The sequence below is a fragment of the Micromys minutus genome, assembly GCF_963924665.1.
Source record: "Micromys minutus genome assembly, chromosome: 9".
Classification (NCBI taxonomy): Eukaryota; Metazoa; Chordata; class Mammalia; order Rodentia; family Muridae; genus Micromys; species Micromys minutus.
The window spans coordinates 34,129,680-34,153,331 of NC_137978.1; the positions used below are offsets into that span (position 1 = coordinate 34,129,680).

General features: G+C 48.3%; 1 protein-coding gene across 2 annotated transcripts in view; it reads right to left on the reverse strand.

Annotated features, from left to right (window-relative positions):
* The window catches only part of RNF220 (ring finger protein 220), a gene marked incomplete at its 5' end in the record, with an annotated part of 215,697 nt that extends 203,163 nt beyond the window's left edge, over nt 1-12,534 (reverse strand). For both annotated transcript variants that reach the window (XM_080922000.1, XM_080921999.1), the window contains one exon: nt 11,910-12,534. In XM_080922000.1, the coding sequence (XP_080778126.1) occupies nt 11,910-12,534 (625 nt within the window). The remainder of the gene's footprint in view (nt 1-11,909) is intronic.
* Between the last annotated feature and the right edge of the window lie 11,118 nt (nt 12,535-23,652).

A 23,652-nucleotide genomic window follows, 5' to 3' on the forward strand; every position in this document is an offset into this window, starting at 1 on the left:
TGCTGGGTTGCCTCATAATGACAGTCTTGCCCGAGAAGGGGAGATCTGAGCACGCGCAGTCAGCCGATCCGTAAGTAATAGAGAGGCAAAGGGGATGACTGGTAGGAGGGCCAAGGCAGGACTGGTGATGGCAGGGCCAGAGGCATCTGGACAGATGGTCCCATGGCAGGAGGCTGAAAGAAGGTACTGCTGGTCCCCAGGACCCACATCTTCATCCTTAGCCTCCAGAATCCCTGGGTAGAACACAGCCTATCCTTTCTAACTAGTCCTTAGGCCCTCCCTTCAAGACCAAATTCCTTTGCAAAACCTTCCCTCCAGTCTTGCACAGAAATCACCAGGGAGGCTCCTTCTGAACTCACAGAGGTTCAAAGACTCAGAGGAACAAGTCCAATGTGGGCCCTGGGAATCTAAATGATGGGGCACATTCACTACCAATCCTGATCCACTTCCCATCACCACAGGTGCACTGAAACAGCTCTCTTGTGAATCCCAGTCACAGGGCTGACCCCCTGTCCTTCGGTCCGTGCACTCACAATGCTTGTTCAAGGGTTACTTTTCCCATGTGTATATCCTCACTATCCACCTTGAGCACGAGGCCCTCAAGAAGAGGAAGTGGGATCTAGTTCTCGGATTCCCCAGCAGACAGCACCGGGCCAAACGCTCTACACACAGGCGTGCAGGAAATGCTGTGGATGTAGAGAGATGAGGAAGATAAGAGGCAGGGAAACCACAGACAGGCTGGCGGAGGCCCCGCTGTAGGAACTGCTTTTAGTGTCTGTGTGTGCCAGGCGGGGACAACGGTTGGCTCTGCTGTCTTTTTCACTTCTTCAATACTCTTGGCACTGAGCTACCCTGTGAATGGCAAGTCTGAGCAACGTTCCTCCCCCTGGAAACTTCGCCAGGAGATGATGCCAAGAATCTAGGTGTTTAGTGAAAGCCCGCCAAGTACTCTTAAGTCATGAGACCTATCATATTTCTGTGGAGTACCAAGTATAGACTTGAACACAAACTTCGGTAAAAAGGCAAGGAACCTTATCTATCTACCTGACTTAACCTCAGCATAGTAAGGCCTTCCCTTCTCTCAGCAAAAAAAATTGCTGAGTTCCTTATTCTGTGCCAAGCTCAGTTCTGGGTTCTCCTGGGTCTTCTGATATTAAGATACATGTTATATGTCATTAGGTACTATGTTATATGTCATTAGATTATGTCATATGTCATCAGATAGATCAGTGACTTATCTTTAGAAAGCTATTTTTCTGTTTTGTTTGTTTGTTGGTTGAGACACTACGTAGCCATGACTGGTCTGCTGCTCCCTATGCAGAAGCAGGCTGGTCTCAAACTCATAAAGATTTACCTGCCTCTGCCCTCAGGGTATTGGAATATAAGGTGTGCATTACCACGCCTGGCTTAGAAAGCTACTTTAAAAGCGAGGTCCTCTCTGATGCTGAGCCTCAGAATCATCTAAGCACCAAAGGGACTCTGTCAAGAAAGCTTGAATAAGGGACCGTTGTTATCTGAGGTCACGTCTCCGATCCTACCACGGAGAAATGGCATTCTCAGTTTATCGAAGTCAATCCATGCCAGCTCTGGAGTTCTCTCTTCCATCCTCAGAGGCAATATTCCATCCAAAAAGAAAGCAAACTGTTGTACTGAGCGGCTTTGACTAAGTAATGGCCTGATTTTCCGATATCAGCTTAAAGGTTGCCTGCTTCAGAGGTACCTAGATCTCAGATGAGATCAGATGCTCCGGCTTCTAATCCCATGCTGGTTTAGACTTCTCAGGCAGTAATGCTTTTCACAATGCCCTTCATGCTAATTGGACTTTGAGCTATGATAATTCTGCCTACCATTCCCTCCCTGGCCCAGAGCCTGGTGCTAGTAACAATGTAGATGCCTGAGACAATATGGCTGAATGACGAAATAGATCAACCAGTGTATCCCATTCTCTACTGGTGACATGTTCTGCCATCAGTTTTCCCCGCCAACAAACAGCCAAGAGGAAGAAGCACCATTCTCTTTGCAATCCCAATATCTCACAGTAACAAGCCTGGGCTTTCACCAGGCAGTGGTGGTACACACCTTTAATTCCAGCATGAGAGAGACGGAGACTGGTGAATCTCTGAGTTTGAGGCCAACCTGGTCTACAGAGCAAGTTCCAGGATAGCCAGGGCTACACAGAGAAACCCTGGCTTGAAAAAACAAAATAAATAAATAAATAAATAAATAAACCAACAACAACACCCAGAGTTTCCTAGGACCACGACAATGCAGAGACCATGATCAAAGTGTGATGCTCCAAAAGTCACTAGAACTTCACCAAGAGCCCCAGATTGCTTACCAGCCATGAGCTGGCTGTCACAGACTGAAAGGTCTCCTTCAAGTGACTCAGCTCCTCCCAGTCTGAGCTCTCTCATGAAGAGGGCAGGTTGGCAGGGACACGAGGGAGGAGAACAAAAAGCTGTCCACGCCACAGTGGGAAGTCGGAAAGAGGAGGTGCTAGCGACTCTGTGGACAGGAAAGGGTTAACCTGGCATGTCTACCCAGCTAGGTTCCCACTCCACCCTGTAAATCAGCCTTGACTGCTGCTGGGGTGAATGAAGCCCCACCAGGTCGGCCTGTCAGGAAGGAAACTCATGCATCCAGCCGTCTGTTGTTCTAAGGATTTTTTTTTTTTTAATTTTACTGCTCAGGAAGGAAGCCCAAGCCTAACCTCTAACTGCAACCCTGCTAATTCCTTCCCCCAGCATGCACCATTGCCTTCACCTCTGGAGTCACCTACACTTCCCTCTCTCCTATCCCTACAGAATGGAACATTCTGCCATTTGGACTTCAGCCTCAAGTTTGCCTTCTCTTCAAAACAGAATAAGCAGGATCTGGTGGCATGCTGTAATTCCAGTATAGAGGAGGCTGAGGCAGGAGGATCATTACAAGTTACAGGGAAGTCCTGACTATACAGTAAGTCCCAGACTAGACTATACAGCATAGTAAGTTTCAGACTAGCCTGGGCCACAGAGCAAATCCTTGTCTCAAAAGAAAACCTATTTCAAATCAAGAATGCTCAGTGCACACCAGCCACACCTTCCATGTCTATGTGAGAGAGGAATTGGTGACTAGAAGCAGAATTCCATGGACCCAAGATGCTGTGACCCCTAACAGGGAGCTGGACCTCTTCCTTTAAACAGAGCCACAAAGAAGCCCATGGAGACATCTGACTGTAGCCTCTGGTGGCTGTCATGGACACACACCTTTGTGAACATGGGGCCTTCCAAATTCGAGCTACTGTCTTGAACCAAGCCTTAAACACAAGGTCCTCAACTAGAGGGTTGGTCTCATCCTTTCCCCAAAGAGATGCAGAGTCATTCTCTGGCGTTCTCTAGCCCCACGGGGCTCGCTTTGACAAAGAGAGAGGCATTGACTTTATTTGTGGCCCTGAGTAATGGCAGTCAGGCCTCTTTTACTCCCTGGAGAATGAATACAGGCACTACATGCATAGGAGGCCTGTCCCCGCCTAGCCCTTCCCCCCAACCCCTCCCTGGCGGGCCCCTACCGCAGAGCTGCGGCTGTATTTCTCTCCTGACCTGCAAGGCCTCTCCAAGCCCCATCTTAAGCCTCCCCCAAGCACAAACAATCCATCATGCCCTGGGACTGTGACACACACACAGACAGGGGTTGGGAGGGAGGTTCATGGGTTTGTCTCACACAGGCAAGAGGGTGAAAGTGTCTGTGTAACTTAAAATCTACGGACCTACTGAAACTCTAGAACTTGGCCTTCTAATACTAGTTAGATAGCACACTAGCAAATCTCATTAGGTAGGGCCCAAACCAGCGCCACTTATGGATTCTAATTCGCTATTTATTCCCAACACTATGCAATGATACAAAAGTCTCAACTGAAAAAACATCATGAGATCGAGGTTCTTAGACCTGGGCCACTGTCTGAATCTTTAACCTAGTCAAGTCCCTTCTGGACTTGGACGTCCAGTTTTTCTAACTCTTAATATTAACTTGCTAGCAAATCAATCCAGGTTAATCATGGCGGCTAGGTGATAATCAAGGGAAGGGAAGCAGCCATCATTGAAAGAGGCTCCATTGACCTCTCTCCCTCCCTCTTCGAGCATCGCCATAAGGTGGAGTGGGTGGGAGGGTCCTTTGCACATGCGGTCCCCTAATGACCCTGTGTTTAGCCATATTGGGGTTTCTAGCAAGGAAGAATCACCCGCCCCATCATCCTGGGAATGGCAGCCACCGTTACATATGGACACTTAGTGGACATCTTTGTGTTTGCGACCATTCCATCCTTCAACTGCTCATCTGTGTGATTCCCAACTTGCAGGTGGGAATACTAAAGCCTGGACAGGCTGAGTAATTTGCCTGGCAAGTCAGCTAAAGGGTTGTAACTCAACTCCGGAGGCTGTATTCATTGATGACTCTATTCCATTGCCTCTTCACCTTTGCATTCAAACGGAAGCTCAAGGGGCCCCACCCAGCTCTTATTCCTCTAACGGGTATTTATTATGCTAGGCTGCTCTGACTTGATTTAGATCAAACTCAAAAAAAAAAAAAAAAAAAAAAAACCAAGGTCAAACGAGAGTAATATAGGATTAGCTGGCACCTGAATGGCAATCAAAATAAAGCAGAGACCTTTCCAGGGCTGCTCCTGCCCACCCCCCTCGAGCCACCCCCTACTCTGAGATGCAAAGCTGTAAGGCCACAAATGGATTTAGGGAGAAAAAACAACTCTCACGAGGTGAGCCACAGGAGGCTTGCTGAGCTTGCTGTCTCCTGTCACCATGCTACTGTATCCTGTTACTGTCCTGTCCTCCGCTTCAGTTCCTGCCTGACCACGGAATACCTGGATGGCCAGACGGCTCTGTGTCTACAGAGCTCCCAAACTGCTTGGTTACTTCCAGCTTCAACTAGGATCTAGACAGAAACTTTTAAACACACACCAAAAGAAGGTGCAAAACCTGGGCCTATGGCTCCATACTGTGGTAACTAACACATATATATGGACAGAAGGCACTCTACTCCTGAGTTCCTAGAAGGTTAGGGGAGAAAAGTAAATTTCAATTATTTTTATGCTATGGGAGTGGTTTACTACCCCGGGTAATCAGTAAAACAAGTCTGCATTTGAGGAAAAGATTTCCTGTATTTCCGGAAGAACATCCCTCCTTTATGTTCATCAAGCTCAAGGCCTAAGGAAGGCATATCTTTAGAACTAGCGTGAACCTATAGCCGTGAGTAGCATGCTAATGGGAACTTCAAAGTCTAGATTGTACCTAGGGCCATATATTTGACCTCATCTAAAATGTACTAAGCCCTTTGATATGCTTGGCACTGGTGCAAGAAACACACAGCTACATACACACAGCACACAAACACATAACACACTCCCCCCAACACACAATACCAAAACTAAAATGCAGCTAAGATGAAAAAAAATAAGTTTAGTCCATTGAGTAGGGCTGGAATGGGATAAATTCCTGCTGTTTATCTAGCCTCTATCAGGGTTATCCATTCCATATCCTTAACCTGGAAAAGGTATAATAAAGTTCTATTCATGTATTTATTATTATTATTATTATTATTAATTTATTTATTTATTTTGTAGGCCAGGCTGGACTTGAACTCACAGAGATCCACCTGCCTCTGCCTCCCAAGGGTTGAGATTAAAAGCATGCACCACCTTGCCTGACACAAAGTTCTTGCAGAAAAATTTTCTCTTTCCTCTAAAGAGATATTTATCAATCCTCCACCCGGAGCACACACTTTGAAGATAAAAACACATTCTGTTCAGTAACAAATACACGATTGAAGTGACACTTTCAAAATTTGTAAGGCACTTAAGTGGCTGAATGGCAATACACTATCCTGAAGTTTGCAGCTGATCTTTAAGACAGATAAAAATGGTGCCGATTGTTAACGTGTGGGAATATTCAACTTCAAAAATTACGGTTATTTTGGTGTTAAAAATCGTGTGGATTTTATGATGACATGTGTCATCACCCCAAATCTCAAGTATTTATAAGGAGTGACGTCGACGTGTGGTCTGATATTTATTAACCAGATGCATGTGGTTTATGGGTTAAAACCAAGAAAAAAAATCAAATTAAAAATTTCAACTCGATTAGGTGAATTGACACCTTAAATCTGGAGTATTCGCAAATGTTACATTTTATCTTGTGCTAATATTTAATGACCAGATGGTGGTAGTTAGTAAGGGTTAAAAATAAGAAGAAAAAAAAATAAAGATAGAACTTTATTTTTTCAGTTCTCTTCTGCCTGACTAAGGAGGTTAGAGGGCAGAGAGCAACTTCGGATTCAATGTGAGGTTTTGTTTATGAGGTTTTTGTTTTGTTTTCAAACAACAACAACAAAAAGCGCGCGGGGGTGGGGGGGTTGTTTATAATCAACCTGGGGCCACTGACCGGAAGACAGTTCCGGACAACTTCCCGTGGGAAGAGCTCCAGAAATTGCCCTGACTTTAACGAGTCCCGCTGCGCTGGCTGCGAGCCTCCCAGCGTCATAGGCGACCGCCGTTGCCTCGCCGGAATACCGGCAATCCTGCAGATTCAGATTCACCAAGGCCGGACTTGGCAAACACTCCCCGGAATATTTTACAGGTTCGAAAAGCAAGATGAAGGGGGAAATGCTTTTAGAAACCGAAAGGACAAGCCTCAAAGCCCTACTACCCAAAGAAAAGCTGGGTCCACATGCGTGTGCACAAGTCCATCGAGGGACCCCACGCCCTCGGCCCCCTCCTGGCTCAGTGCCCCGCCCGCTCCGTGGCCACCCGCACGCGCGCGTGGAGTCCCAGTCACTCCCAGGCACCAGCCTGCACATCTCGCCCGGTCGCGCTGTCACTGCCATGGAGCTGGGTTCTTAAAGCGACGTGGGCGCGTGGGGACGTGGAGGGCGGGGGTAGAGTGTCGCGCGGACCTTTCCCGTACCCTGGAGACCTCGCGCGGACTTCTCCTGAAGAGCGACGGCGAGGTCATCGCATAGCTAAAAGCGCTTGTGGAGCCACCTGGGCCACAGGCGCTGCCCACTGGGTGGCTCGGCCAGTGCGCGCATCCCCGCGCCCTCCCCCACGGTCAATTACCAGCCACCCCGATGCGGGCAGCCAGGCGCTGGCTGGCGGCGGCGAGGAAACGGCAGCCCGGATCGCTTCTGCATGACAATTGACTCGAGGGAGGGCTCTCGGCTAGGAGGGAGGACGGCCCCAGGGTCCGCGTCTCACCATGGTGATGGGGCATTCCCTCCGTGAGAGGCGACTTCGGGCGAGGGCCGGGGAGAACGGCCGCCAAAGCCAGCTCGGGCCCCGGGCGAGCGGCGCGCAGAGCAGAGCCAAGCCAGGCCAGATGGCTCTGTAGCCATCGGGGACCGCTCCCGTTCAGCCCGGCCCCACTTTAGCTGTGCAAACATTTCTTTATCCCAACAAGACAATTAAACCCAGCAGCATGAAAGGGAGTATCCGTGACTATGTTGGGAGTGAACAAACGGTAACAACCACACACATCACAGGAGTTCTTGCCCCGCGGGAGAAGGGGGTGGGAGGAGAACCCAAAGCAGCTGAGCGCATCACAGGGCTAAATCTGGGCAGGCAGGACCCAGGCAGTCAAGATTCAGGCAACCCTCTGACCCCTCTTTCTGGTCAGTGGCTGACCCTTCACACTGGTCATCTGCTCCAGCTGCAATCCAGCTGCAGTCCAGAGGTGGAGCCTGGGAACTAATATTCACTGCCCACTCCAACCCTAGAGCCCTTGGAAAGTATCCGATTTATCTCTTGCTCCTATGATGTCAGCTAGCTTTCCAAACTGCTTTGGCCAAAGTGGGCTAGTCTGATTCATAAGATCTTCTATGGCACGTGCCTTTATAAAAATGAATCTAGAGTGCAAAACACCATCTCCAATCGGGGCTTTTGGGACCTGGGGCTGGCTGACTTTCCAAATATATCAAAGATAAGCAAGACAGCAACTTCTGGGAGATCTCAAGTTCCCCGGCTACAGGGAAGGCTAAGGGGAGAAGACCAAGGGAAACCACTAATGGTTAATGACCATTCATTACCTCTTCCTGGGGTAAACCAGAAGGCAAAACAGCTCCACACGGACAGTTCTGACTTCTCTCAGGCCTAGTATAAGCATGCATGCTAACCAACTCCAATTTGGGGTTAGATAAGAAGACTGGTCAAAGACTGTGACAGGTCAGGCAGGTATCTGAGCAAAGGGATGGTCTGAAGGAAGCTAACAGGAGATGCACCAGAGTACACGCTGAGAGTAATAAATGTAAGGATTCTAACACCAGGCAGTGCGTACGACTTACCTTCTCTTTTGCTGTAAAGTTTCCTTAATGAGGAATGTTTATTTTAAAGGCCCTGGGAAATACATCTATAGACACTTCATATGTAACACACAACACGGGCTATTCGTAATTGGCCCATAAATTTTAGCGTCATTTCCCTGGACCAGGAGCCTTGGGGACTGGTTCAGGGAATGACAATAAACGGGAGTTACCTCAGTCCCCTTCCTGGGGAATTATGCATCCTTCATGAACAGCTTCTCACAAAACCACATCTCCCATTTTCCAGGGCAAGGAAGACAGTCCTGCAGCACACAGGCCTCCTTGCTTCACAGGGCCCAACACCTACCTTGGGGTCACCTGCAAACCCAGGTGGGTAGATGGGCAAGCAACTGGAAATACCACTAGCAGAGAGGACACCACCAAATAGCTACATTTAATCACAAAAGAAATCCTGCCTCTCAGCACTCCAGTTAAGGGCTGAACGTGTGTGTGTGTGTGTGTGTGTGTGTGTGTGTGTGTGTGTGTGACAGCATGTCTGCAGGCGTCTTTTTGAAAGGCATGTGGACATATCTGCACGTGGATGCAAACCAAGAGCAGGGGGTGGCTGCCGCAGTAAAAACTGTCAGTGTTTCCATTGTAAAACTGATTTCCAGCAACCTAAAACTTCTACACTCAGTCAGGAACCTGCACACCCATGCTTACCCATGCTACCAACAAAACTATAAACTCTATGAAGCTAAGTTCCCATTTAGGCCCTTTACTATTATGTTTAATTAAGACTTTAAAAAATTCTACGAAAAAAATATTTGTCTCACAGAACTGAAAAAAGAAACCTGTCAACCATATTAGAAATTAATTCTAAATTTTAATAATTGACAAGTCTAAAATACACGTGGCTCAGTTTGGCAGTGTGGGCGCACACATGGCATCCTGTGCCTGTGCCCCTCTGAACAGTTGCTCTCCACTCTTCTGGCGTCCCAACCCCCACTGCTGCCCCATCTGCCCCTGAGCTCTCTCTCCCTTTGGAAGCAGTCTTGTATACTGTCAGTCGATTATCTGAGAAATATTACTTATTTCAAAACGGTTCTGTAGGGAGGACCCGAAAGGCATCTAGTAGGGGATAATCAGGCCTCCTAACGGCCCTTAAATATGTATTTACATAAAACAGACCATAAATATCCTGACACACGCCGGGTGTGTGACAGGAGCCAAGAAAGCTGCTACCGATTTTGTCACGGTGCTCTTCCAGGCTTCCTTGAGAAAATGTCTCTCCTTCCTTCCGAAAGCTCAGAATCAAAAGCATAGGTGTTGGCCACCTGCCCCTGCAAAGGCAGGAGGTAAGGGAAGGAAGGGGAAGGAAGCACAGATCCAGGGCCACCACTGGGGGACAGTCTCCTCTTCACTTGATGCCTTTGTTTCTGGTTAAAGATTAGTCCTAAACAGAACACTAATAATCTGAGTGTGTAAGGGAGGCTGTTCGTGCAGGCCTTCCTATAAGCTTGTTGTTTGTGCACAAGGGAAAGAACATGAAGTAGTCTATAAAGGAAGGGTAGTTCAAACAAAAGGAAAGAGGATCCCCATTCATATGACAATTGGAAATAAAGAAGTTTCCCCACCCTTTTGATCAGAGTTCCATTAATTTCAAGGTCAGAATTCCATTTCACTTGGGAGACAGACTCATTTAATTTTTCTCCACCCAGGCGTATGCCTGTGTGAGGGATCCATCTCCGTGGGGGATGGCACCACCATACAATGCAGACCAGGCAAACAGAAGAGTTATGGCTTTGACAGGCAGAGGGGAATGGATAGCCATATCTATGGGTTCTGACTTGACTAACAGGCTTGCGCCTGCTCTGGCTGTCTGACACTGGTGTGGGCTAAAATGATAACAAAATAGAAGTAAGCTGGGCTCATGGGTCGAGGAAAAAGGAGTCTTGATCTCTGGGTGTTACTTTACCATACACTGGTTTTGAGAGGATTTCATTTTCAACTTGTACTTGGAGGGAAAAGTGGGGAAGAACTGGTCACACCCTAACCCAGCAGAGCTTTTTAGCAGGGGCCAGCTTCCTGGAGCCTTCCACACAGAACAAACGAAAATAGAAACAAAACAAGAAATCAGCCCAACACAAGGCCAAACACCTGTCCAGCAGGTACACCTAAGGAGCAGGATCACAGCACCTCCCAGTCAACAGAAGCTGAGAAAGTGACAGCCAGAAGGCTTCGAGGCACTTCTGCTGACACACAGCCGCAGCCTTTTTCCCTGAAGTGGGGAGGTCTCTGGCTTACAGACGCTGACATAAAAGACACACTCTCAACATATTTCAAAACCAAAGAGCGATGGATTTACAAGGCAGGTTGATTTTATGGTGACTTTTATTGAAAAGGTACGCTGGGTGTAGGCAGATGCCTTTTAGCACAGGAAAGTTAACACAGTGCCTAATTCAAGGAGACAGCCTGAGGAAGCAAGGCCGACAGGAGAGAAAGCAGCAATGTCTCTATTACTCTCCTCGGCATCATAAAGAGAAGAGAAAAAAAAAATGGTGTTCGTATTGGTGGTTAGAGAGCGGACAAAAGCACAAAAAAAGCAGAGGAAAGAGGAAAGCAAATCTCAGATGTAGTTTTCTTAAGAAAATAAAATGAAGCAAGTCTTAGAACAACAACAAAAAAAGGTTGGAGGGGAAAAACACCCTCGGTTCATAAATTCGCACCAGGCCTGAAGAAAGCTGTTCTGTCTACCCACAGCCTCAAAGCTTCAAAACACAATTAGTTTTTTATTATATCAGAGTAGAAGATTGTAGGGTTTTGCCCTCCTAGTCTACAAGCTCCCAAGAAAGGTTAAGTTGAAACGATTAGCAAATGTAGCCAGAACCTACCAAGGCACCAGAGAACATGAGAAAAGCCATTTCATAAGCAGAAATTAATAACAGTTGTGAACATCAACTACGGGGCAGTCACCCGGGTCAGCTATGTCTAGTCCTAAAAGCTAGCCCTGGGATAAGCATCCAGCAAACCTTCCGAGTCCCAAGAGAAGTCAGCTTTCCAGCCTCGTGATCCCAAGGAAAGCACAGCTGTTTGAAATGCTTTCTGGTGACTGATGACACCTTTGTCCTTCTGTGAAAAACAACCTGATGCCGACCCAAGAGCTGAGAAAATAAAGTCACGTGGAGTGTGCTAGCTATGATACAGTGGAAAAATGAGAAAAACAAAACCAAACACTGTCGTCAGGGGACCGCATGAAGACAGCAAAGACAGGCGGGATGGGCAAGTTTCCTTGGGCCCCCAATTCCCTGGGAACCTATGCTTTCTAGCAAAATGACTTTCATCCCTGTGTGTCTTTGGTACCCTCTACTCTCCTCAGTCTCCAGAGAAGTCAGCCAGGCCTGGCACTGGGACCAGCTTGCCCCTGGCTACCATCAGAAAACCTTCAAGAACTATATATCATTGATCATTGAGGAGAGGTAAGTAAGCATTAGCCGTCCGAAGCTATCACAAGGGACATAGTTGGCCTTTCCCGTCCCTAGGAGCATGTGCAATGTTGCCAACCTGTTGAACACTCCTGTGAGGCAGGCTTACTGGGGTGAGGAGGGGGCTCCAACCAAAGTACTTACATCTGTCATTCCGGTCCTCTGGACTCGAGGAGGTTTCCCGGTCAGAGATGAGGCCAGACACAGCAAAGATCTTCTTCCCAGTATCATCAACCTTAAGTGAACCGGGGGAGCTGGATGGCAACTGTGTCCCAAAGTCATATTCCTTGCCATCGGCATCTGAGAAGCGCAGGTGAGGAGACTCTGTGTCATGACAGTTCTTCAGTCTCTTGGCTGGCGTAAAGGCTGACTGATAACTCTCCCTGTCCTCCGTGGAAGCAAAGGGACGGAATGCTCCCACACCACTGTGATTTAGCATACTGATTGGGGTGCAATCTAGATTTGGGGGAGCAAACTGGGGGTGGAGATGTAGTAAGGAAGGGGGAAAATCACGATTGGCAAAAGTGCCCGGCACCCCACCTTGCCGGTGGTACATAGAGGCAAAGGTGTAGGAGCCGTTGGTGAAGGGAATATGAACGTCCTTGTCTACCGAGACAGGTACACCAAAGGGTCGTGGCTGCTGACAAGGGATGGAGGCATCCCTGCTGGCCTCGGCAGTGGATGCCAAGACCATCAGTGCTGGGGATGCCAGAGGGTTGGGAAGATAGGATGAGTTCTCCATCTTGAAGGCTGCCCGGTGTAAGTCCATCGGAGTGTCTTTCGAGGGCCGGTGTCACAGAAGAAGCAGTGTTCCCTGGGAGGGAGGCCAACCTGCACCTGGATCAGGGCGAGGATTATTACTGAGGAATCATGCCCTTCGAAGACCTGCAGAAACAGCAAAGAGGAAAAAAAGAGGGGGGAGGAAAGTCAGGAGGAGGTTAAAAAAAAAAAAGGGAAACCCCAAGTGATTGAAACACCATCTTTCTGGCTTACAGATGCTCGGGCAAGAGACACCACAGGCTTTAGGAGACAGTGGGCAGCAGCAGCAGACCGTTTTCATTCAGGAAAATCAATAGACAACTTACTGTGATGTACGCGTAGCTGACTTTGGTCCCTACACGTTCCGGGTGAAATGCGCCTGAGCCCAGCAAAGAAAAAAAAATCATAAAACCTCCAAATACAATATTCCCTGAGCAAATGAGCTTTGGAAGGACAAGTCACCCAATAGATTAGGTTGGGGGGGGGCGTCTATATTTTAAAGGGCTTCCACCTACGAACACAAGTCATGGCCGGCTTCTGACTTGAGGTACAGAGACCAGACTCTACCTCCCTGATGCCCCATGTTATTATTGTTCTTCATCCGTATACTGACAGGTCGACACACATCTAGACTGTACATGTTAGTTGGTACAAATTGTACGTTGCCTGAATCACACACATTGGCCGATAGGATACACACATACACCTTCATATATCACCTAAGACTGTCTCTGGAAATAAGTGCCATGTGAACATTTTTTTTTTCTTTTTTATACAAGGCCCCCTCTACACAGGCTTCCCAGTTCTCTCTTCTAAAAAAGAATCAAGACCTTCATCAACAGAATGCCTGGTGCTACTGACAATGTTTAAAAACATCACCGGTGCCTTTGGCCCATGATCTCTTCCAGTAACAGCAAAGAATGAATTGGTAATTGTAGTAAGGAATGCAGTCACTCCTAAGGACATTTAGAAACTGCCTTGGATTTACCATTAACATTTAGAGCAAAATGTTAACAAAATCTCTGACTTATTTTGCTCCTGTTGATTGGCCCAGGCAAAGCAGATGTCCAATAAAGGCCCCCAGAACAAACTGGATTTCAAAGAGACTTCTTCCAGCTTCCCTTATAAAATTAGGCTGTACATGTTCATAGCTACTGATTCGGTTTCTAACATATCGAATGGGGGTTGGGGAAGAACTGTGTTACCAAAAGGCAAGAGAAGATGAATACCAAGATTTACTAGCTGCAAAATCCATATTCTCCGTAGAAACTGAAAGGAACTTAAAAATATAACCCCAAACTTCCATCTGCTACAGTTTATAAATTGAGCCATGTCAAAAATAAAATTGACACCCCCCCCTTTGAAAAGCCCATGCCTGCCTGTAGGACAACATCTTTGGTAGTCCCTCAGGTAGAAAACCCTCAGTTAAACTGCAGATGAATCCTCCCTGCTTAATGCAGTGCCAGGAGAGTATTTCCTTCTCCCATCCTGTAGCAGACACGCCAATGACTGTTATTAATTGGGAAGATGAGTGGACACCATCAGACGGCTTCCTCATTTGGCATCTCTCCTTATAGACATCATTGCTAAATTACCAGATTATGTATCTCACATTAACGGATTTTTCTCTCTTCCAAATTTTAAATAACTTTCCTGTCAAGTTATAGCAGGATAGAGAATGCTGTGCCAAGGACGGCCAGTTAGCCTGACAAGTCTGGGAATTCTGTTCTTGGCCGTTTTCAAGTCAGATTAATGGTCCCACAACATGGATGCTCTGAAAGTGGGTCCAGAGAGGTTCCAGGGGGTCTAAGCAGCTCTTCAGAACAGAAATGAGCACACTGTGTGTCCGTCAAGCCTCAGTATTGGCAGGCTGGCTGGAGGAAAGGACAGGCATACCCCAGGGGTGAGGGGAGGAATGTTTCTTCCCCAAAACAACTGCCCTCAGGATTCACTTTCCGTTTTTACTTCCTAGATCACCTCATTATGGTAAATGAGTTTCATAAATTAGTGATCTGGTGACAGCACCGGACACTCCAATAGGAGGCGGGCAATCACTCAAACCTGCGAATTCATTTGAAAACTTCATTATACTGAAAATAAATCAACAATATTTTTCCAGGCCACATCTCTTTTACAACACTGTGTGGGCGTTGGTCTCTGCAAAGGAGGAGGGAAGGTTTTTTTTTTTTCTCCCTTTTCCCTTTTCTTTCTTTCCCCCCTCCTCACATTAACAGTATAGATGAGGCTTCAGCAGACCACAGTCATTATGAAAATCTATAGTTAATACACTCCCAATGTCAAAATGTCATGGGTTTAAACACAGAACCCAAAATAAGAAAACTAACTGACCCTCTTAATTAAAAAAATATGGATTGTAAGATAATCAGTTTGATGGTGCATTTGGGTGACTGTGAAGAACTGGGCAGAGAGAAAGTAAGTAACTGGGACTTTTCTGCCTCTATGCTGATTTTTTTTAATTTAGCACTTCGTGCAAATCCAGATTAAAATAACTCCAGCTATTGATCCGAGCAGTGGAATTGACATTAATTTTAGTTCACTTCTCACTTTGCAAAGGGATCAATAGGAAGTAATAACAGCTGACATCCCCGCTGAAAGGAGGAGAAAGAAGGGCTGAAGACAGAAATCGAAAAGCAACCAAATAAATCATCAGCTACTTTTCCACGGCATCAGACAAACTCCAAACAGATTGCAAAAAGTCTTTGTTGAATTAACTAAACAAGGGGGAGGGATCAATCCACGAAGCTAAATAAATTGTCCGGCAGGCAGTGAGGTTGGACAGAGGGACCAACCAACAAATATCGAGTTTTTAAAATTTCAAATCCTTGACGTGATGGGTTTGACTCTCTCTCTCTGCGGGAGTTTGTTTGTTTCTTAAATCATACACCCCGACCTTGGTTTAAAGTGGTTACAAAACGTCGGCTAACTGAATAATTAGTGAGATTACTAATTGCGTGGTTAAACATGCCAGAAGCAAGACAAATGAAGAAGTCGGCTTTTAGAACGTGCAATTATCTGATCCTAGGCTGGTGCGTAGCGGTCCGCGCTCTCTAGTGCAAACTAGCCACTTTCGTGTAGAAAAACCAAAAGCCAGACAAAGTCCCAGCGAGTGAGCGGTTTCCCACCCCTGCTTAGGGTCGGGGCCTCTTCACAGGCTCTGGGGACCGTAGTGCAAAGAAGCGCGTCGCTGCTGCTGCTGCTGGCTGTTGAGAGCCAAACCCACTTGGAAATGACTGCCACAAAGCAAGCTCTTTCCCAGAGCCGAGCTCAGGGCGTCCACCAATCTAGGACTCTGTTGGCAATTAAAATGCACACGCAACGCTCCTCTGCTTATTACAACAGGTGACATTTTTGTGGTCTCTGAACCGTTTCCAAAAGCCACGACTTAAAATAATAGAACAAATTAAACGATATTTTCCTTTGCACAAATAAACTTTTAAAAAATTAATAGGTAACTTAAAAAGCAAAGAACAATGGGAAATGAGGCCAGAATAGCGGAGGGGAAGGATTCGAAGAACAGAGGAAAGATTTTTTTTTTTTAAGTTCACAGACTTCGCTTGAAGAGAATTTTCCCCGCACTCATGCCCAACGGGTATGTGGAAACACCGCCCTAACAGAAATTTTGCCACCACATGCAAGGGCTCAGGAAGCATAAGGCTGATACAGCTCCTAGGTTAGGGCCGACGTCTGGGACCTGGCCGGGAAACCGTCGTCATTCAAACCTAGACCTGGTCTAGCTTGGCCATCGGATGCGAATCCGCGACAGCCTGACTGATCCGAGAGCAGGCGGAGGCGGGGATGCTGAGCGTGCGGGTGCAGATCTCAGCCATGAAGAGCCTCAACCCGGAGGGGAAAATAACTCTTTTAGAGAAAACGAGAGAAGAGGAGAAACCTATAAAAACTTGGGGGCTGAGTCCCCAAGTCAATTCTGAGCCAAACTCACCACACTCCGTGGCCTGACCTCCCTAGCTCCCTGTTGCCTTTGGACAAAGATCCCAACAATCTCCGCTTGAAAACAATTTAACTTTGGGGAACCGAGGCGCTAGTCTCGGAACACAAGCCCTGGGGCCCGGGTCTGAAGGCTCACACGGCCTGGGGACGGGGGCTGGAAGCAGCCAGTCTTCGAGCCAAGTCCTAGGTAGGACCCGGAGCCCCTACACCGCCCCGCCCCGCGGGTCACCGGGGCGCGGTGGCCGCGCGCCCCTCGGCCGGCAGCCGCCCGACTCCTCTACCCTGCTCCGCTGCCAACGAGGGCGGGTGCGGAGCCGCAGGGCCCCCCGCGATTCCCGGACCGGCGGCCGTGGGGTGCATCAGGTTGGAGCTCTGCGGCTCCCTCCGCCGCCGCCCGGCCGCAACACCCCGAGAACAGGTGTGCCCCCCGCTCGCTCCGCGCTCGGACCCAGTGCAGCGCCGCTACCCAAGTCCTCGAATTCCCCCTCCACGCCCCGGAACGCAGCAAGGGAACTCACGCCTCTTAGCCCCGGGCTCCGCCGGCCCGGAGGGATCCGAACGGGAAACGCCCGGCGCGCTTTTTCTTGACGCTCTTTTCTGCCTTTACCCCTTTGCTCATTTTCCCTTTGCGAGAAAAGCGGGGGGTTGGAGGGGGGAGGTACGAGCCCCAGCCCGCTCGGCAACCCCCAGTTCTACGCACTGACTTCTCCCTGCTCGCCCCTTCTCTCTTTATTTTTTTTCTCCCCCCCCCCCCCAAACTCCCCAAATGCCTCTCAGGCCGAGGCCACAGTGGAGGCGGGAGGTAGGTCGTGGCAGAAAGACTTCGTGAACAGAGAGCGCCCGTGCTTGCTTTCCCTTTCAGCTGCTTCTGGGGCAGCAAAGGGGCGCAGGCGGAAGACCTGGGACGACACAGGCCACCCAGACAGAGCCGCGCCCCATCCGGGTGGCCCGGCTCTAAGCGCTCCAGCCACCCGGTGTGCGTCCGGCCCCCGGCCCAGGCCTGGACTGGAGCGGTGACCAGGACCAGAGGAGGCAGTGCGTTCTTAATGGGAAGGGAGAATGTGTCCTCTGCTTTCCAACACCCCGAGACCCCGTCACCTCGGGGCTCCAGCACGCCCTGGCGGGCCACGGTCACTCGGGCCTCGAGCTCTCGCCGGGGATACTGTAGCGCAGGGCGAACCTCGCATCCCTAGATGGCCTCACCACCGTGGGCGGCCTCGCCTGGGGGGCCATACGGAAGCTCTCCGCCCAAGTTTGTTGTGCCCTGGAAGAAAAGCCTTTCTCTTACAAAACACAAAGGCGAAACGCCCAGGCCGAGCCCTGAAAAGCTCCGGGTTGGGGGTTGGGGGGCGGCCGGAGGCTCCGGCGCGCGGTGGCTGGGATGGGCTCCGGGCGGAGGAGGTCGCTCGGCCCGGAGTGACGAGCGCGGCGGCGGTGGCCGCAGGACTGCAGCAACCGGCGTGCTCGCTGAAAAGTTTTGCTCTCAAGTCGGAAGAAGAGAAATTGTTACTCAGTTTAAGACAGGTAGAAGATGTAAAAAAAAAAAAAAAAAAAAAAAAAAAGAAAGAAAGAAAGAAAGAAAGAAAGAAAAAGGAAAAAAAAAACACCACACACACAAAAAAGCAACCTCATGATTTTACAAGATCCTCCTCCCGCCTCACTCCTTATAATCGCTGGAAGAGGGGACCCCCCCCCCAAATCCCAGGAGACCAGCACGGATCGCGTTACTCTAAGGCCCGGCCAGTCCAACCCAGCAGAGCTGGGAGTTTACGGGTTACACATAGCACCGTTCACCTCAGTGGCAGCACCTGCCTTCATCCTGCAGGCGGAGGATTTCCCCATCCCACCCCCACAGCACCCCCCGGCTCTCCTTCCACATCCTTCACACCGGTCCCCGCCAGGAAAAAGTAAGCCGAGCCTCCGGGGACCCCAAAGCTCCGGAGTCTCCGGGGTACCCCACCGGGTCGGCAATGTGTTGTGCTGCTGGGATCGTTTCTCAACAGATCGCCCCTTTCCTATCCCGCCCGCCGCCTCAGATTTCCCACTGAGTAACACTCAGCCCCGGCCCGCTGGAAATCACAGCGGGGTGCACCGGGAAGCCGGGGCTGGAGAGCTTACTCGCGGTCGACCCAAACAAAGTGGAAATGGGGCTTATAAAAAGATGGAGAAGTCCTGCTCCCTTCCCCTGGCTATCCCCCTCGCCCTCCCCACTTGTCCAATTCCAGCGTCTGGTCCCTCCCCCTTGCACCCCCCAAATAAAACACATTAAGGAAAACTCAAGACGGAAAGTTTGAGTGAGGCAGCGCACGGAGCGCGCCGGGTACCGACAGCCAGGAGGCTCGGTCGCCAAGATCTAAGACGCGGCAGTGCAGGTCCCAGTCCCTGCCCCTGTCGCAGGGGAGCCGCCCGAATCCCTGGGAGACCAACCCGGAAAGTTAGCCAGGTTCCTCAGCAACCCGGCCGCCCTCGCGCCCACCCCTCTTGTGTACGCACACGCATCCACACCCCTTTCTGAGCTCCGTACTTGCCGTGGAAATTCCTGGGGAGAACGGTCGCACTTTTCAGGACGCCGAGGTAAGAAGACGGAGAGTGTGGTGCATGAAAAGTCCCGGGTGCGCAGAGCCGGCGGGGGCAGCGGCGGCGGTGGCGGCGGCAGCGGCAGCAGCAGCAGCAGCAGGCGGCTGGCCCCGGGTTTGTGCTCGCGAGCTGCCTGGGATTGCATGTACAGATCAAGAGACTCGGTTGGTGTGAGAGAAGAGCAGTGCTGCCTCTCAGCGCTGGCTCTAATCAGTGAATGAGCCTCCACTCTCCCTGGGACTCGGGAGGCGCACACACACGCGCGCGCGCGCACACACACACTCACACACACATGCACGCACACATTCTCTCACACTCACACACATACAGGCACTCTGAGCACTGAATACATTAGGGTACTAAGGGACTCTGGGAAATGGAGTCCAGACCCCGGGCACTTCGGGAGAGCAGCCCTAGCTGCCCTCACTAGAGGGCTGGATGGTCCTTGGTGGCCCGCCCAAGTGGAAACTATAGAGGTCTTTTGCCTTTGTTTACATCTCTCTCCTCCTTACCCTCGGGAGGTTTCTGACTGAGCGCGATTCTTTCTTGAACTAAAGTGACCAAGGGGAAATGGCTAAATCTTTTAAGCCTGACGTCAGGGCTGCTCGCTGACCACCAAACCTTGGATCTCATATAAAACTACCCTTTTCCCGAAAGATACTACCTGCTCTTCAGTGCTTCGAATGTTCAGTGCTTCGAATATTACTTTGGGTCTTTGCCTGTAAAAATAAAATTATAAGTGAATATGAGTAAAACTGACATGGGGGGAGAGGGAGAGAGAGAGAGAGGAAAGGGGCCCAGTTTAACACCCAGATTTGTGAATAAAAAATTCCCTTGGTGTCACTAATGTTTATAATAATAGTTCTTTCTCTTCAAATTGTTAATTCATCCATTACAAAAAGATATATTGGGGAAATGGACGAAGAATTAACATTCTTGAGAACCTTCTAAAACCCAAGCTATGAGACCAAATGTCTTTCCATAATCTTATTTAGCTCTTTAATTCTGGAGATAATATTACTAGTTTTTAAGAAGAAACTGAGGCTGAGACAGTTTTGCGATTTGCTTCTAGGTACACAGCTAACAAGCTTGGGAGAGCAGGTAGGCCCAGCTTAGGAGGCAAAGCCCAGCTGAAAGCTAATCCTGGTTTCAGAAGTAATTCCTTTGTTTTGTGGCTTGGTTTTTGAAAAGTCAGGTTTCTCATCTGGAAAAAAATCTCTTCCCTTAGGATACATGAGGATAATCCATCCTGCAAAGAACCTCACAAGATTACAAATAATCTAAACCAGAATGAGACCAATATTCCGTTATGATGTGACTTTACCATCCTTTTTTTCCCCTCATGTTTAACATGTGCCTGAATATTCGGTGCTTGTTTGTGTAGAACTGGGCTCTGTGGTTGCTGCCTGTAATCCCAGTCCCAGGGAGGCAGATGTCGGAGGACTGCTGAAAGTCTCAGCACAGCCTGCTCTACAAAGAGTTCTAGGCCAGCCAGGGCTAGAGATGAGACTCTCAAGCAAAAGACAATAACTAAGTTTCTGTGTGGTGACTCTTTAAATGAGCAGCTAATAGGCTCACCTAGATGGCTGTGACTATGGCCATGCCCATTCACAGGGCTCAGTCGGCCTAGGAACTTCCAACTCTCTAACTGTACCAGTTCTGCGTTGGCATTATTCCCTGAAACTAGATTGCTCTTTCCTGTTGGGTTATAAACGTTATGTGGGAAAGAGCAATGTTTGATTTTTTTCAAGAGTATCACCTTATTTTCTAACAATGTCAGTGTACAGGAGTATTAAAAATGAACAAATATAAGCTGAGCAGTAATTCATTCACACCTTTAATCCGAGCACTCAGGAGGCAGAGGCTGGCAGATATTTATGAGTTCTACGCTAGCCTGGAATACAGGGTGAGTTCCAGGATAGCCAGGGCTATATAGAGAAGCTCTGTCTCAAACAAACAAACAAAAGAAAACCAAATAAACAAAAACAAAACAACAAACCAAAAAAAAAAAAAAAAGAAAGAAAGAAAGAAAGAAAGAAAACAAATATGCCTCCAATGTGCAAGGCCCTGGGTTGGATTTAAAAATCAAACAAAAACAAAACACACTCCACAGAACTCCTGTCCCTAAGGAATTGACCATCTAGTAGAGTACCCAAAGAACAAGTTGGAGATTAGTGTGATTGTTGCTGTAATTAGAGTGACCATATATATCTGTTGACCTGAGAAAAGTTTAATCATAAATGACTAGTGAACAGAGGTCATCCTGGGCTGAGCGTGTTGAGTGGTCGCCCTAGGAACACAAAATACTTCGTCCATTAATTTGGCATGTATTCGTTGAGCCCTGCACTGCAGTATGTTGAGGGGACCAGGAGCCCCTTGCATTCCCTGGGAATGGAAATGCGAGGCACTTAACCTCCAGAGAAAAACAGAAGTGAGTCAAGGCACAACAGGCTTTATGTGTTCAACCGAGGAAGGTGGAGAGACACCCTGTGCGCCAAACCAAGCACTAGTCAGAGGGTGGGCAGCCTGGAGGTAAAACAGCAGACAAGGACACTAATTGAAAAACTGGTTGCAGGTGACAGTTGAGAACAGCCACTGGGACAGTAGCAATGTAGACTTTAAAGACAGAATCAGCCAGATTGAACCATGTTACCTCGGAGGATGACAACAAATCCTTATGTGGGTTCTAATCCTTATATCACAAGACACTGTTCCTCCTGCGAGTTTACTTTCATTTACTGAGGCAGGATTTCACACTGTAACCTAGGCTGGTCTGACCTAACTCAGGATCCTCTTGCTTCAGCCTCTCGAATTGGAATTTGATTTCTATCTCAAATTGGGGGTTGCTGATATGCACTATCAACCCAGATCTGTTCTTCATAATTCATTTGTTTGTTTGTTTTTTATTTCTTATTGTGTAGCCCTGGCTGTCCTGAAACTCACTCTGTAGACCAGGCTGCCCTCAAACTCAGAGAGATCCTCCTGCCTCTGCCTCCTGAGTAGTGGGATTAGAGGCATGGGCCACAGCTGCCCATTCCTTCATATCCACTTGTAGAGTTCCCCTAAGATCCAGGTCACAATCTTATGAGTAGACAACCTGTAAGCGGCGCTATTTCAGCTCCGCCGTCAAGTCAGACATTGTAGTGACTGTCGTCTGCAGTGCTCTGCACTGAGATGTGAATATTTAGGAAGCAGAACAGTCACCATCTATAAGGACAATATGATGACAAGCTTAAATGCCAAACAATAGCAAAAACCTACAATGTGAAACTGAACATCTAATACCTTGTCACTTCATAGGTCACGTGTTTGGCAACCTTGGCTATCCAAAACACAATGAGGCAGGAAATAAGCAGAAAAGAGTCCCAGAATAGCCAAAACAAACATTGCCAAGTCTATGCACTAAAGTTAACACATTTTACCCCTAGGAGAATTCCACAAGCCTTCACTCGGAGCTGATTTACTCTTTCTTAGGTACAATTCTAATACGCTTGATTATTTGGCTTTCCCATTTACAGACGATTAAGATCGTCAAATTAAAAGGGGGCAGCCATTAAAGAAAATGAGATAGACTTGGATGGACTGATACGGAAGGAGGCCATGATATACTGTCCAGTGAGAAGACGTGTAAGCGAAAGAACAGTGCAGGTGGCATGATGTATTTGTATCACACACATGTACACACCTCTCCATGGACAAAGGCCAGAGGTAAACTAAGCTGCTAACACTAATTATGTCTGGCAATTGGAAAGAGGATATGGGTGCATATCTGAAGAAAGAGAAGACTTTGGTTCTCTCTCTCTCTGTGTGTGTGTGTGTGTGTGTGTGTGTGTGTATGTGTGTGTGTGTGACAGGGGATCCGAGTGCATGTGTGTTGTGTACAGGCCTGTTGAGGCCAGAGGACAGGTTCCAGGACTCTTTTTCCGGCATCATCTACCTTAATCTGGGTTGGGGGCGTGTTTAGTTTTGTTTCTGAGACAGGGGTTTTCTACTGTCCGGGAATTCACTGTGTAGGCCAGCTGGCCTGAAACTCACAGAGATTTACCTGTCTCTGTCTCAGCCCCAAGTGCTAGGATTAGAGTTGTGTGCTACCATGCCTTTCATTTGTGATCCTCATGTCTCAGCCTCCTGAAGACTGGGGTTAGAAGTGTGGACCATCACTCCCAGCAAAGATTCTGCTTTGTGTAAGAGCAGAAGTGATACAAAGTATGGAATGGTCCTCAAACTCATCGTTAAATAATTGCCTATTGTCTACCAATTGCCAGTCCCTAAGAATTCTGAAGTAAAGATAGCCCCCACTAGAGGAGCTCCAGTAGCAGGCTGGCTATGAAAATGTGCACATGGGGTACAGTGTGAACAGACCTATCAGGAAACTCTGTATGAAGTTTGGAGGAAAGGCACAAAAGGAAGAACCCAGCCTGGAGCCCTTAAATAAGAAAATAACAACAACCATGAGCATTCAAAAAGTAACTACTGTATGTGCAATATTTATACTTGATTAGACATAACCGTTGTGTGGGGGCTAGAGAGACTGCTCAGCAGTTAAGAGCACATATACTCTTGCAGAAGGCTTGCATTTGAT